This window comes from Hydra vulgaris, chromosome 13 (genome assembly GCF_038396675.1).
Source record: "Hydra vulgaris chromosome 13, alternate assembly HydraT2T_AEP".
Taxonomy (NCBI): Eukaryota; Metazoa; Cnidaria; class Hydrozoa; order Anthoathecata; family Hydridae; genus Hydra; species Hydra vulgaris.
This window is the reverse complement of record NC_088932.1, coordinates 29329456-29342090: the sequence shown is the minus strand read 5'-3', so window position 1 is coordinate 29342090 and position 12635 is coordinate 29329456. Positions and strand designations below refer to the sequence as shown.

The window sequence follows — 12635 nt, the reverse complement described above, 5'->3', positions numbered from 1 at the left end:
TATTTTGATCTATTAACTTAATAATTTTACACTGCTAGTTTAATTAGGTAAATTACACCTAATTACAGACATTTTGAAGTCAAAATTAAATAACTCACTTATTATAACGAAATTTGAAAAAAATAAAAACACTAAAATATGCTCAACGATAAGACGTATCTAATAATATAAAAAACTTTATTATTTCAATTTCAAATTTTACAAAATTTAATTTTTTAAAAACTTATTTTTATCTTTAAAATTGTAAACTTTATAATTCAGCATAGCAAATAGGAGAATTCACAACCATAGTATTTTAAATAAAAAATTAACATAAAGAATTATATACTATGTTTTGAAAAGCATTATTATTAATGTAAATAAAAAAAAATTATAGAAAAAACCGTTTTTTTTACTTGAAACATATGCAATAACTATATAATTTGAGATTCAATCAACATCTTAAATCTTGATTTAAACATATGTCAAAATAGATTTCGATTATTTGTTTTAAGTTATACTAAATATGATATTTGTTTGTTATTATTATTCATGTGTTGATGCCAAACAAAATTCTCAATATGTTGAACAAACTTTGTTTATAAAAGTTGTTTAACATATTGTTTGTATAAAATATACCATTTTATGAACTATGAAATTGACTAACTAGGTTTATACAAGAAAAAAGTTCAACTCATACTTTATATTTAAGACAATTTGTAAAAACAAAACCTATAATAGCCAATTTTAACCTATTTGGAACTTTATAATTTTGGAAATATTAACTAATTATTAATCTTTTTTAAAGAAAAATATGACATACCATATAACTTTTTAAATAACCTAATACATACCATATATTTGCTTGCAAGCAGAAACAGCATAAGGATCAATAAATGGCAATTTTCCTTTTTTCTTGACTTTTCGTGTAAACTTCATATACCTAAAGGTTTTTTATATACCCTGAAGACAATTTTAAGCATGTATTTTTTTATTTTATTCAATTTATTTTTATAAAAAAATATTTAAGACATTATATATGTATAATATACATATATAACATTTTATTCTTTAATAGAAATGATATATATATATATATCATTTCTATTAAATATATATATATATATATATCATTTCTATTAAATATATATATATATATATATATATACATATATATATATATATATATATATATATATATATATATATATATATATATATATATATATATTTATCTACTATAGCATAACATAGATAACAAATTGTTACTAGTTTTTCCTATCTTTATAGCATACAGCATTTTCTGAAAAACAGAGAATAATAAAAGAAAAGGCTGTTGCTGCATGCCAAAACATCAGTCGCTATAACGGCACTCCTTTGCAGCAGCAGGCTATAAAATAAACTATGTATGTACTGAAGCCCGCAGCAGCAGGCTATTTCAGTGTGACATCAGAGCATTCATAGTTATATATGTTACGCACAGATCATGAAATTACACAGTTTATAAAATGGACAAACTTTTGATCAATCCCTGAACTGGCTGATAACACAGCACAATTCACGAAACATGCAATCGTTTGCACATTACTCAAAATGAGCAAATATAATACTGCACATTTTATGAACTGCATGTTGTACTTTTTTTTTCAACCTTTTATTCAACTTCACATCTTGTTTGTCTATTGTCACAGAACCTTGCGATTGATTTTTCACTACTTTTAAGACCAGCTACAGCTCTGAGCTAAATGATGCTAAATGAGCTTAAGTAGCTACTAGCTACTTTCAGCATTTGCGAATGCGGATGAGATTTTAAAATTATTTCTAGAGCCAACAACACTGGGATCTCAGCACATACTCACTTATGTCTTTTTTTTTTTTAATTATATTATTAAAATTAAAAATTAAACTCTTTTTTTTTAGATAAAGACAATGTAAATTGTAATTTAGACTTTTCTGATGAAGTAACTTTTGCAGCAAGTTTCTTGTTTTAAAATTTTGTCCACCCCAAAACACGGATTGGAAATTTGTTGACAAATTTTGGACAAACAAAATTTATTATTCCGAAAACAATTTTGTTTATCAAAAATCACATTTTTTAATAAACTTTTTTAAAACCATGTTTGCAGAATTAAACAAATTTTGACAACAAAAGCTGCTTTAAGGTTTGTGGGTTAATTATTCTTAGACCCTTGCATCTACCTAATATTTAAAATCAGTATTTTTTATTTTTTTAAATCTATTACAAAAATTAAAGTTATTAGAACAAAGATAAAAATTCAATATAAACAAACTCAAGTGTTTATTTATAATGATAAAAAATAATTTCAAAATTCTAAAGGAAACTAGTCAAACTTAGTGTTATTTAATCAATTTTTAAATTTAATCAATTTTTAAAAAAAATATTAATAATTATTAATATTAACAAACATATAAACATCAGTTATTGTTGCATGACCTACTCGGATGGCAAGAAGAACCGCATGCATACAAATTTTTAAAACAAAAACAACTTTTATTACCACATCGAGATTTGCAAGAGTATCTTTTAAAACCTTAGCCATGACCAAGAGAAAGTTTATGTACTAATTGTCAGATACTCAATACTTCAGTTGGCACCTCACTAGCTGTTAACCTTGCATGTGAAACACCTTTGAAGCAGTTTCATTCTAGCCAAAGATTAATCGCCCCACCCTTTGTGACAATTTTATATTTCCTATTTTTATTTTCTAAAAAAACACCAGTGTGAAATCTAAAAACATTTACACAACCACCAATCTATCACACAATCACAATTCAACTGCTTTATTGGTTTTCTTTATTATAGCTTTAGCAGCCTTTTCCATTGGATTTCCATTCCTTTTTTTCCGCTGGCAAAATATTCCTTAAATTAATAGCTGGATAGAAATTTTTATCACGGTTTGTATAAAAAAACATCAACTACCTTGGTGTTTTCCTAAAGAACTGCAAAACAGTCAAATACAACTTCTTGATTTTCATAATTGTCAAAAGTATTTAGAACTTGAGCCTCTTCACTATTTTTAATATTATTAAAAACAGTGAAGAGGTTTTTGTTCTAAATAAACTCTAAATACTATTATTAATTCTATTATCATTTTTATGTACTGAATATGAAATTTCAAATTCGCCTGTTTGGCTTAGAATTTTAATTAGATTGTCTTCATCTATTCCTGATTAAATTTGACTGAAAAATTCTATTGGAATATTTGCAGCCAATACGATTTTTGGCTTGATTCCAAAAATAGCTTTATATGGCTCCATTTTTATCATTTTTGAAATGTAGTACTCATATTCTATGTAGAGAGTTTTTGTACGATTCCAGCAGTAAATTCTCTACCATTATCAGTTTGAAACATACAGAGCACCATATTCAAGGAAAATGGTCAATAAAATTTAAGCTACTTATTTTTGCAGTTTTTGTAAAGCAGTAAATGAAAACTAGTCAAATGTTCTTGATAATGTAATATATATTTTTAACTATTATTAGGTAAACTTTGAAAGTCCACAAATACTACTTGCCCTCTTTGATTCAAATCATTTACTGTTAAAAGTTTAATAACTAATTCACTTGCAGTTTCATTCTTCTTCAGTTTTTCAATATATCTTTTGCATTGCTTAATAAACTCAATAACAAGCCGCCTTGGAACATTTAAACATGTTTCCATTAATTGTTTGAGTTTTCTTTTCAACTTCGTGTCCAGTAGACAAATGTATGCTTCAAATTATTTCACTAACATTTTCTTTTGTTGCTATATACCTTTTTTATCCTTATTTTTCATACTTTTTTATTATTACTTTTTGTATACCACCTAAAATTGAAATTTTCTATACACTATTAAGGTGGTACTCTTTTCTAGATCTTTTTATGCCTTTTATTTGATTGCTTAAAATTTTCGAAACATACTGCTCGAATTCTCTAAAACTCCACAATCTTTTACATTCTAATATCATGTTAAGCAGAGACTCGTGTTTCTTTTACTCATTTATATTATAATGCTAAACTTTTTAGTTTAAATGCTAAAAACATTTTAATTTAAAATATAAACTAACAAAGTACACGTATTAATAATATCCTTAAAACCAAAGTTCATCTCACTGCAATTTACAAAATCGGTTTAGTGTACAATAAAGTTATAATTATAATAAGTTTTAAGAAATTTTAATAATTTCAATGCGCATTTCATGATATGTGCAATTTATAGTTGCACATTTTGTTTAATGTTTAAACATTCAAATGTTGCGTGAATTGTGCAATGTTATCATCTTATTCACAAAATGAGCAAATATTGCACATTTATGAACTGCACAATTTAATAATACAAAAGTAAAAAAATAAAAAGTATAATAAAATAAAAAACAAAAACATTCTTATTTATAAAAACGAAACTTTCTTGTCAATAAAATTTTTTTTTTTTGGTTTTAAACAAAATAATTATATTCAAGTATTTTACTCAATCATTTTTATGATTTTTTGATTTAAGTGCATTTAAATTGTAAACTTAAATTGTCATAGGCTGTCAACTTGAAAAGTTAAGAGCTGTTTTTTACCATTTGCGGCATACTTAAGCTAGGAAAAATAGAAATATACTTATTGCCATAGATTATACTCACTACTGTACTAATATATTCTTGCTTTGAATTTTTGAAGTGCAAACTCCATCCATCCACCACCTCACACAGATGGCTGCTTAAGTATGGCAATATCTATAACACTTCATGTTGACCCACAGACTAACAAAGGTTTAAGTGGTATAACTTAAAAAGTTTATTTACTATAAAATTTATAAACATTTATTAAATACCACTTCAATTTATTAAAAAAATAAACATTTAAAAAAAAATTTTAAAGCCAAAATTAACAGTAAAAAATATTTAAATTTTTCACGAATTTCCTTGATAAACTTAAATAATATATAAACTTCCCCTCTCTCATCAAAACCTTAGATAATTCTTGAAGATTCAAAATACCTTTCATTCTTTTCCTCCTCATAGACATAGAATAATAGTAGAATAAATAGGTTATGCTGAAGAACGCTTTAAAAAACTTTAATAACTTTTTTTTCAATCCCCTATATAAACTTTATTAGGTTGGTCTTTATTACGCCTGGATTTAAAAATGGAGATAGAATGATCATATAAGCTTGTTAATGAAATGATTGAAATTTTTTCTGATTTTTGTAAAGCACAACTACAAGAAATTTTACTCAAATTTTATAAATTACTTAAAAAGTTTATTTTTTTATCCAAATTTCAATAAAAAAGGTATTAAAAAAAGATATTAGTACATTGTTATTTTATGATGTATTATTAGCTATATATTATTTATTGTGTGGTCAATATATTTTTATTATAAAGTAATTAAAATTTTTTGGTGTCTCGCACAAACAGTATATCTTGATATGCCTATAAGACATAATTCTGATTTTTTTATTTTTTGCTGGTGTTTTTATTTTTATTTTTTTAAACCTCTATATATAAGAAACTCCATATTACAAAAAAAAAAGTTTTTTTTTTTAAATGTGATTTATTTGCATTGAAATTTTTATAAAAATAACCTTAAAAAATAATACATGTGTTTATTTTATCTCTATTTTTTCAGAACTAAAAACCAAAATTTAAATGATAATAAAGGGTGTTCAATTAGGTACTATTGTGGTTCTAAAAATAGATTTATTAAAATTTTTGCAAAGCTTTCTGGGATCGAAATGTGTACAATCAATAGAAAATGCAAAGAAACATAATTCAGAAGAAAATGTGTATAAAAGTTCAATAAAACAATATTATCAGTATTTATTATCATCAGATTCTTGCTACCTTGACCGTTTGCCAGCTGGTGTAATTTAAAAAAATATGAAGAACTAAAGATTTGATGACAAACTTGGAAAAAAGAAAGTAAAAATTGTAAATATGTACTAATTTTATTTGATTGCAGTTCTTAAAAAAATTTATTAACTAAATATATTTTTAATATTTTTAATATTAAAAATATCATATCTACAGTCAATGTTTACAGAGGTGGTTAATATTGTTCTGACCTTGTCAAATTCTATTTGTTTAAGTGTTTACTCTCAGGTGGATACAGAGTGATAGTTAACATTTGGAAAATATAGCCACCCTAAGCGTATTAAGATTCATTAAATTCATTTGTTTATTAAATTTCATTATTGCCAAAGTTATATTATTAGCCCTAAGAGATTATAGATTTTGAGCTTGATAAACAAACTTATTGTCACAGCAATTGTCACAGGAAGAAAATACAATATTAGTGAGATTGAACCCTCAAGCATTAGAGACAGCTGAGCAAGCTTTAAATTAGAACTAAATTTTTATCAATCTGCTTTAAATTGTTTAAACTTATTACTTAATTTGTATAGTCTATATATATATATATATATATATATATATATATATATATATATATATATATATATATATATATATATATATATATATATATATATATATATATTAGGGATATGACTTTTTTGCAACCTACTAGGCCTGTATCGTAATTCAATGAACTTTTATGTAAAAAGAACGAATAGATGTTTCATTTTGACATATTTTGAAAAAAGGTCACCCCAAAACCAAAAAATCGAATTTTCAATAGGTACACTTTTGTACAGTAAATGAATATTAAAGGCTGAAGATGTTGTAAGAGTCATACTCCTGTTGTTATTTTATTTATTTATGCAACATGTACTGTGATATAACAAAAAACATTATGTGATATATAATTATACAAGTATTACAAAATTAACAGTATCAAAGCGTCTAGTACAACAATATACATAACTGTCTGTGTCTATAGGCCTACTGTGTTTAGTACATGGGTCACATGATGCTCACGTCTCATAAAGAGTCTAGCGCTTATTACTTAGAATGAATCGAAGTTGCAGTTTGTCTTTCTTTCTGCAGGAAGCATACAGGTCTTGCATCACCTTGATTGCACGTTCAGCTATCTGATTACTTCGTGGTATGTCGATGACGGATGGCTCTTTCTTCCAGTGATTTTTGAATGACTGCAATGCCTTTTTGTAAGGCTTCAATACATCAGATAAATTCTTGAAGTCATTGTCATTGTACTTTTGACTACTAAACCAATGTTCTGCCCACTCATATGAAATGAACCTGCAAACCTTCTCCAAATTCTTTCTCGCTTCAGGCATAAGAATGAACGCCAGAATGGCGAGAATGGCTCTTGAGTTCCATCTGGCATTGCTCATATTAGGAATGTTCTGAAAGTGAATCAGAGGGAAGTTTCTTTGTTCTTCATAGAACCTAAACACTCTTGTTAAATGGTACAAAAACTTCATATCGTCTCTCCACCCTGATTTATCAAGAATTTCTACAGTTCCATTCACAAACTTATCCTTCAGTTCATCATACTTATTCAGCAGTTCAGACACAAATGGGTATTCAATGTTTGGAGATTTGGTATCACCCCCAAGTTCTTCGTCCATCACCAGACGGAGAATCCTGTCTAGTACGTGATGCTGACAACCGATAAATTGTGGTATTGTGACACCCTTTAATTTAAACATACGTTGCAACTTCACAACAACTCCATTTCTCTTCCCAGTATTGACGTTTGTTGTATCAGTAATGATCATCTTAATTGAATTCCACAAATTGTATTCATCAATAAGTTTGGCAATTTTTTCAGCAACAGTTTCAGCTTTGCCATCTTTTAAACGCAGTGCATCAAGTTTCACGTCAGTTCTTTCATTCTGAAGTACAACTACCTGATATTCCTTATCATCTATTCGTTTGCCGTCAAAGTGTAAGGACCACTGTTCCATTTTAAGTTGTTGTATCACTTCTTTTTTTAATTTACCTGCCTCTTTGAATATGGACTTGTAAATTGCTGATTGACTTGGAGTTGGAATATCAATACCTTGTTGTGATAATACATTGCATATTTTAGCAGCTTTCTTTGTGGAAACTCCACTTGATGTAACCATACTTACAGCAAATTTACTTTTGTAGTGCTTTCTAGTTTTTTTCTGAGTGTCCTCATCATCGTCTTTATCACCGTCGTCGTCTTCATCATCTTCACTCTTACTTTTGCAGTTTTCAGATTCAGTACCACTGTCTGTGGTAGACAGGACTTGTGATGTGGAAGGTATTGCTGTTCCAGACTGGACTATCCTTCTCTTGGAAGGGTGAATGGTTTCTTTACTTGCCACTTGTCCTGTTGAGTACCCCACCTGTCCTTTACTTTCTTTTTGTAGGTGGTATAGACGTTTATCTTCTGAGGATAACCACTGGCCATTCACTTTCGTGATGTCAAATAATGCATTGAGAACATCATATTTTCCACGCTTGACACATTCATCATAGACCTTCAGCACCTTCATAAGCTTTGCTCTTATCACTTGATCAGACACAAGTGGAAAATTCAGTTTATTGTCCCACAATTTTGTAATTTCCTTAGAAATTTGGTCTATTCGTTCTTTTCTTCCTTTAACATATGCTCCGAGAAACTGGTATCTTCCTACGATCTGCAATTGAAGTGGTATTCTGGATTTTTCATCGAGTGAATGTTCTTCTACAGCCACGCTTCCTCTTCTTCTGTGTGACTCTTGAAATCTCACCAAATTTTTAGTCCAAGTCTTCTTGTTCTTTGTTACTGTGGTATGACTTTTCTTGTGAGACATCATATAATATTGTTACGACTTTACGGATAGCTGAGCGTAAATATCCGTTTAATAAAGTCGTTTAATTAATAAAATACTTTAACTGTATAGTAATCCAATTATAGTTCGATAATCCAGTCAATGTTGATAACAGTTCGATAATCCAGTCCGTATCCTAACAATAATGCTACAACTACTTATACTTCGTACACTTACAGCGTCTTTAGTTCGCTACAGTAGTTCCTTATTAGCTCAGTTACACGCAGAGTACTTCATAGAACTATTCACATTATCAACACTGAGCTCTGACAGCAGCTCGCTTATATAATTATTTAGAGCTTCCAGAATGTTCTACTAAGTTCTATAATCTTCTACAGTCTGTTACAGTCGTCTATATCACCGTGGTAACACAATGACGTCATCACATAACAATTCCAAGTATTTGCCGGCACACGGCCGTTTCATTGCCATGGTAACGTGTGGCGTTATATTTATAAATTCATAACAAAATAATGAAATAAATAGAATTAAGCTGAGAATTAAGCTTAAGATTAAAACATCGGTCAAAAATGAATGTATAAAAATGGTAAATCAAATTTTTATTTTGGGGGTGACCTTTTTTTGTTGCAGAAAGCTATTTGGGCCTTTTTTCATGATTTTAGGTAAAAGTTCATCGATTTATGATACAGGAAACATTTTATTTGAAAAAAAATTAAAAAGTCATATCCCTAATATATATATATATATATATATATATATATATATATATATATATATATATATATATATATATATATATATATATATACATTGTTTATTATTATAAAACTTTAATGAAAATAATTCAGATTTAAAAAAGACAATTGTTGTAGTTTTTTCTAACTAAAATTTAGAATCTTTTAGCTGTCTCTTTTTTCGTATGGAGCATCAGAAAACTTAGGAACATTCTTTTAAAATTAAATTTCCTTCTTCATTCATCATAATGTGACACAATGTACTTGGAAAATAAATGGCACATAAAAAACAGGCCAAGTAAAGTATTTAAGTAAAAACTCTTCCTTTTTTTAAATGGCTGTTGCAACCCTTTCATAAACCTTTAGCTCCAAACACAATTCTTGACAAGCCATTGCGAAGAGTAATGATCTGCAATGGCTCAAATCCGTCAATCTAGACAATCTAAAAAAAAAAACTAAATCTTTCTGATAATTCATCATGCTAGATTCCTGGAAATTCATCATGCCAGATAGCTCATCATATTGACTTGGTCCACAATTTACAGGATAGACGATCCACAATTTTTACATCGAACAAGAGTTCTATGTGAAAAGGTATGTAAACAGTGTAAATCTCCAGAAATATGACCAAAAAAAAGTAGAAGTTCTACTATTCTATTTGTGCATTATGTAGATTATGAAGAGTAAGACAAAGATTGTGATATTTCTTCTTAAAAACAGTGGAAGTACTGGACTTAATTTGTTTTTCATTGGGAAGTTTTTTGTTTTGGAGTTATAGGGTTGAGAGAGGGTTGCAACAGTAGAAGAGTAGAGTTTTCAATTGTTGTGACTCCCTTGGCCTTCGAGACCTTGAGAGGTGAATTGTTAAGACTTACTTTAAACCATAGAAGTATTAATTTCATATCACAATCCTTTAGTAGTTTTATAAAACAACCTGGATTTAGATTTAATTTAGGTCACTAGTTTGATTTTGGTAATATGACATGTCTGCCAATTAAAGTATACTTTATCATAAAATACCTGAATGCCATCCCTGCAAGTTTTCTTGCTTGTGACAGTCGTGGAAATACAAACACTTTGGGTTTTTCTGAAAACTCATGGTCAAGATTAACCCGCCAACCATAAAGAGGTGGGATATGTCTTTTTAAATTAGACTTTGATGTCATCTTTAAATCATCATTTGATGTCATTATTAATCATTTTAACTTGGCTGCATCTAAATCAAAAAAATATAAATAATAAACTTTTATTTCAGATATTGATATTTTAGAATTGGATGATTGAATTATATTTTAAATATATTACAAAACTAGGTTTTAAAAGACGATCAAAAAAGTTGCAGATAATGATCTGATGATTTTAATATCATCATATGATCATAATATGATCATAAAGCATAGGTTTTATAACAAAAATGAAATTAAAAAAATAAATATATTATTTTATTTTAATTTCTCTTATATTTTGAATTTTTGGATATTAGTTTTCAATTTTTAATTAATTTTCAAAAGTTGAGTTTTTACACACTTAATCATCAAGTTTGGTAAAAACATTTTAAACAATTTGAACAATGTTTAATTCAAAAGTTTTGTTCAGAAGGAAAGTTAAAAAAATATTCAGTACAGATAGTTTAATTTTTATTTTTAATGTAGAAGATTTTTTTAATTTAATTCATAAGATCTTGTGATTTTTTTTTTTAATAAAAACTATTTTATAGAGTTATGCAAACTTATATATAAGACTCTATTTCGAGTATGAACAAATAAAGGGTAAACCCTTTAAAAAGCGTCATAAATTTTAAAAAAAGGAAACAAAACTCAGATTATTTAATTGGCTTAGGAAGATCAAAAAATTATTACCGAATCGTTACCAAAAACAAAAGGTGTCTCTAACTATTTGAAATAAGCCAAAATAAAATACTTTATTTATGTAAAATGAGCGTTGCGTCTTTTTATTAAAAATAAATATCGTTTTTATTTTAAGTTAATTTTTTTTAAAAGATAAATATTCATAATATACTTATTTATCATAAATTTTACTAAAAAAAGATATTTCTGAAGTAAGTTTCATACTTAAAATACATGTTTTTTATATACAACTCTCATTCTTTAAGATTCAGCTGCATTACTTTTTAACTATTCACTAAAAAAATTCACTACCTTTTTTATTTTTTGAATAACATATGAACATCATAATTTATTTAAAAAATGCAGCAGTTTTTTTCAGAGTTTTATTATTACGTTAAGTTACTTTCTTAATTTAGTTAATTAAAAGTTTTGTTCGTTTTTGTTTATAGCAAAAATTGGTTAATTTACGGAATCATCCGTTTACTGAATTAAAATAAAATTGAATTAAAGCTTATCAATTAGTAATAACAAAACGTTGTTTTACCCTCGTTTGTAATCGAACGCGATAAATGCTACGTTTGAATTATCGTCGTTTGGAAAGTCTGCGCAACACTTTTTTTCATCATTATTAAATTTAATCTACTACGTAAATATCCGTGAAGCTGGGAAAGCAACCAATCCCTGCTATGGTAGATCCAGTATAGAGGATTGGTAGATCCAGAGAATATGGTAGATCCAGTATAGAGGATTACCAAACAAAAATAAATAATCGTTACATAAACTTAATAACATTCCCAATCGAGAAACAGAGTACCTGAGTATAGTTACGTGAGCCAAAAAATCCGTCAAGTTTTTTTTGAAATCATTTGTGTTTACAATTTCTAATATATTTCTATTGGATGTAATGAGATCAGGTGGTAGTGCACTTCTATCGGATTACCTAAAATCTTACGAGCTACCCATTTAATAGTTCCTGGTGCCCGAATGCAATGGAAAAAACCCCGAGACCAACGGCTGGTCCAGGTTGCACAAATGCAGGAGCCGGAGATGGTGATTCAATCCATTCAATTTTGCTTATGCAATGGTAAATCTTTAAATATTGTTTAAGATCGCATCAGTGCCGTCAATTTTCAAGTGAATGAATACCGGTAGCCAAGCAGCGGGCCTTGGCTTTCATGGTACGAAGATATGGGACAAGTTTTGCTCGATTTTGAACACATCAAGAGCGTTTTTTTTTCAATTGAAAAGGATCCCCATGTTGCTGAGCAATACTCTAAATGAGGCCTTACATAAGAGCATTAAAGGATATTTCAAGAGTCCAATGTTTAAATGTACGTTAAAGAGTTCCGAGAACAGCATATGAAATTTTTGAAGTTTTGAAATTTTTTCTAGTTGATCGTTTTTAGAAAACCGATTGT

The 12635-nt window shown here is 27.8% G+C and overlaps 1 protein-coding gene across 3 annotated transcripts in view; it reads right to left on the bottom strand.

Moving 5' to 3' along the window:
• Positions 1 to 11691, bottom strand: part of LOC100205226 (non-lysosomal glucosylceramidase) — a 43251-nt gene extending 31560 nt beyond the window's left edge. The window contains exons 1-3 of one of the 3 annotated variants that reach the window (XM_065816237.1): positions 11530 to 11691; positions 10391 to 10586; positions 834 to 922 (exon numbers count right to left, since the gene is read on the bottom strand). In XM_065816237.1, the coding sequence (XP_065672309.1) occupies positions 834 to 922; positions 10391 to 10560 (259 nt within the window). In that variant the 5' untranslated portion in view covers positions 10561 to 10586; positions 11530 to 11691. Of the gene's footprint in view, positions 1 to 833; positions 923 to 10390; positions 10587 to 11229; positions 11274 to 11442; positions 11507 to 11529 lie in introns of those variants that run through there. The other 2 variants (XM_065816239.1, XM_065816238.1) reach the window with 2 other exon arrangements.
• Positions 11692 to 12635: the final 944 nt, after the last annotated feature.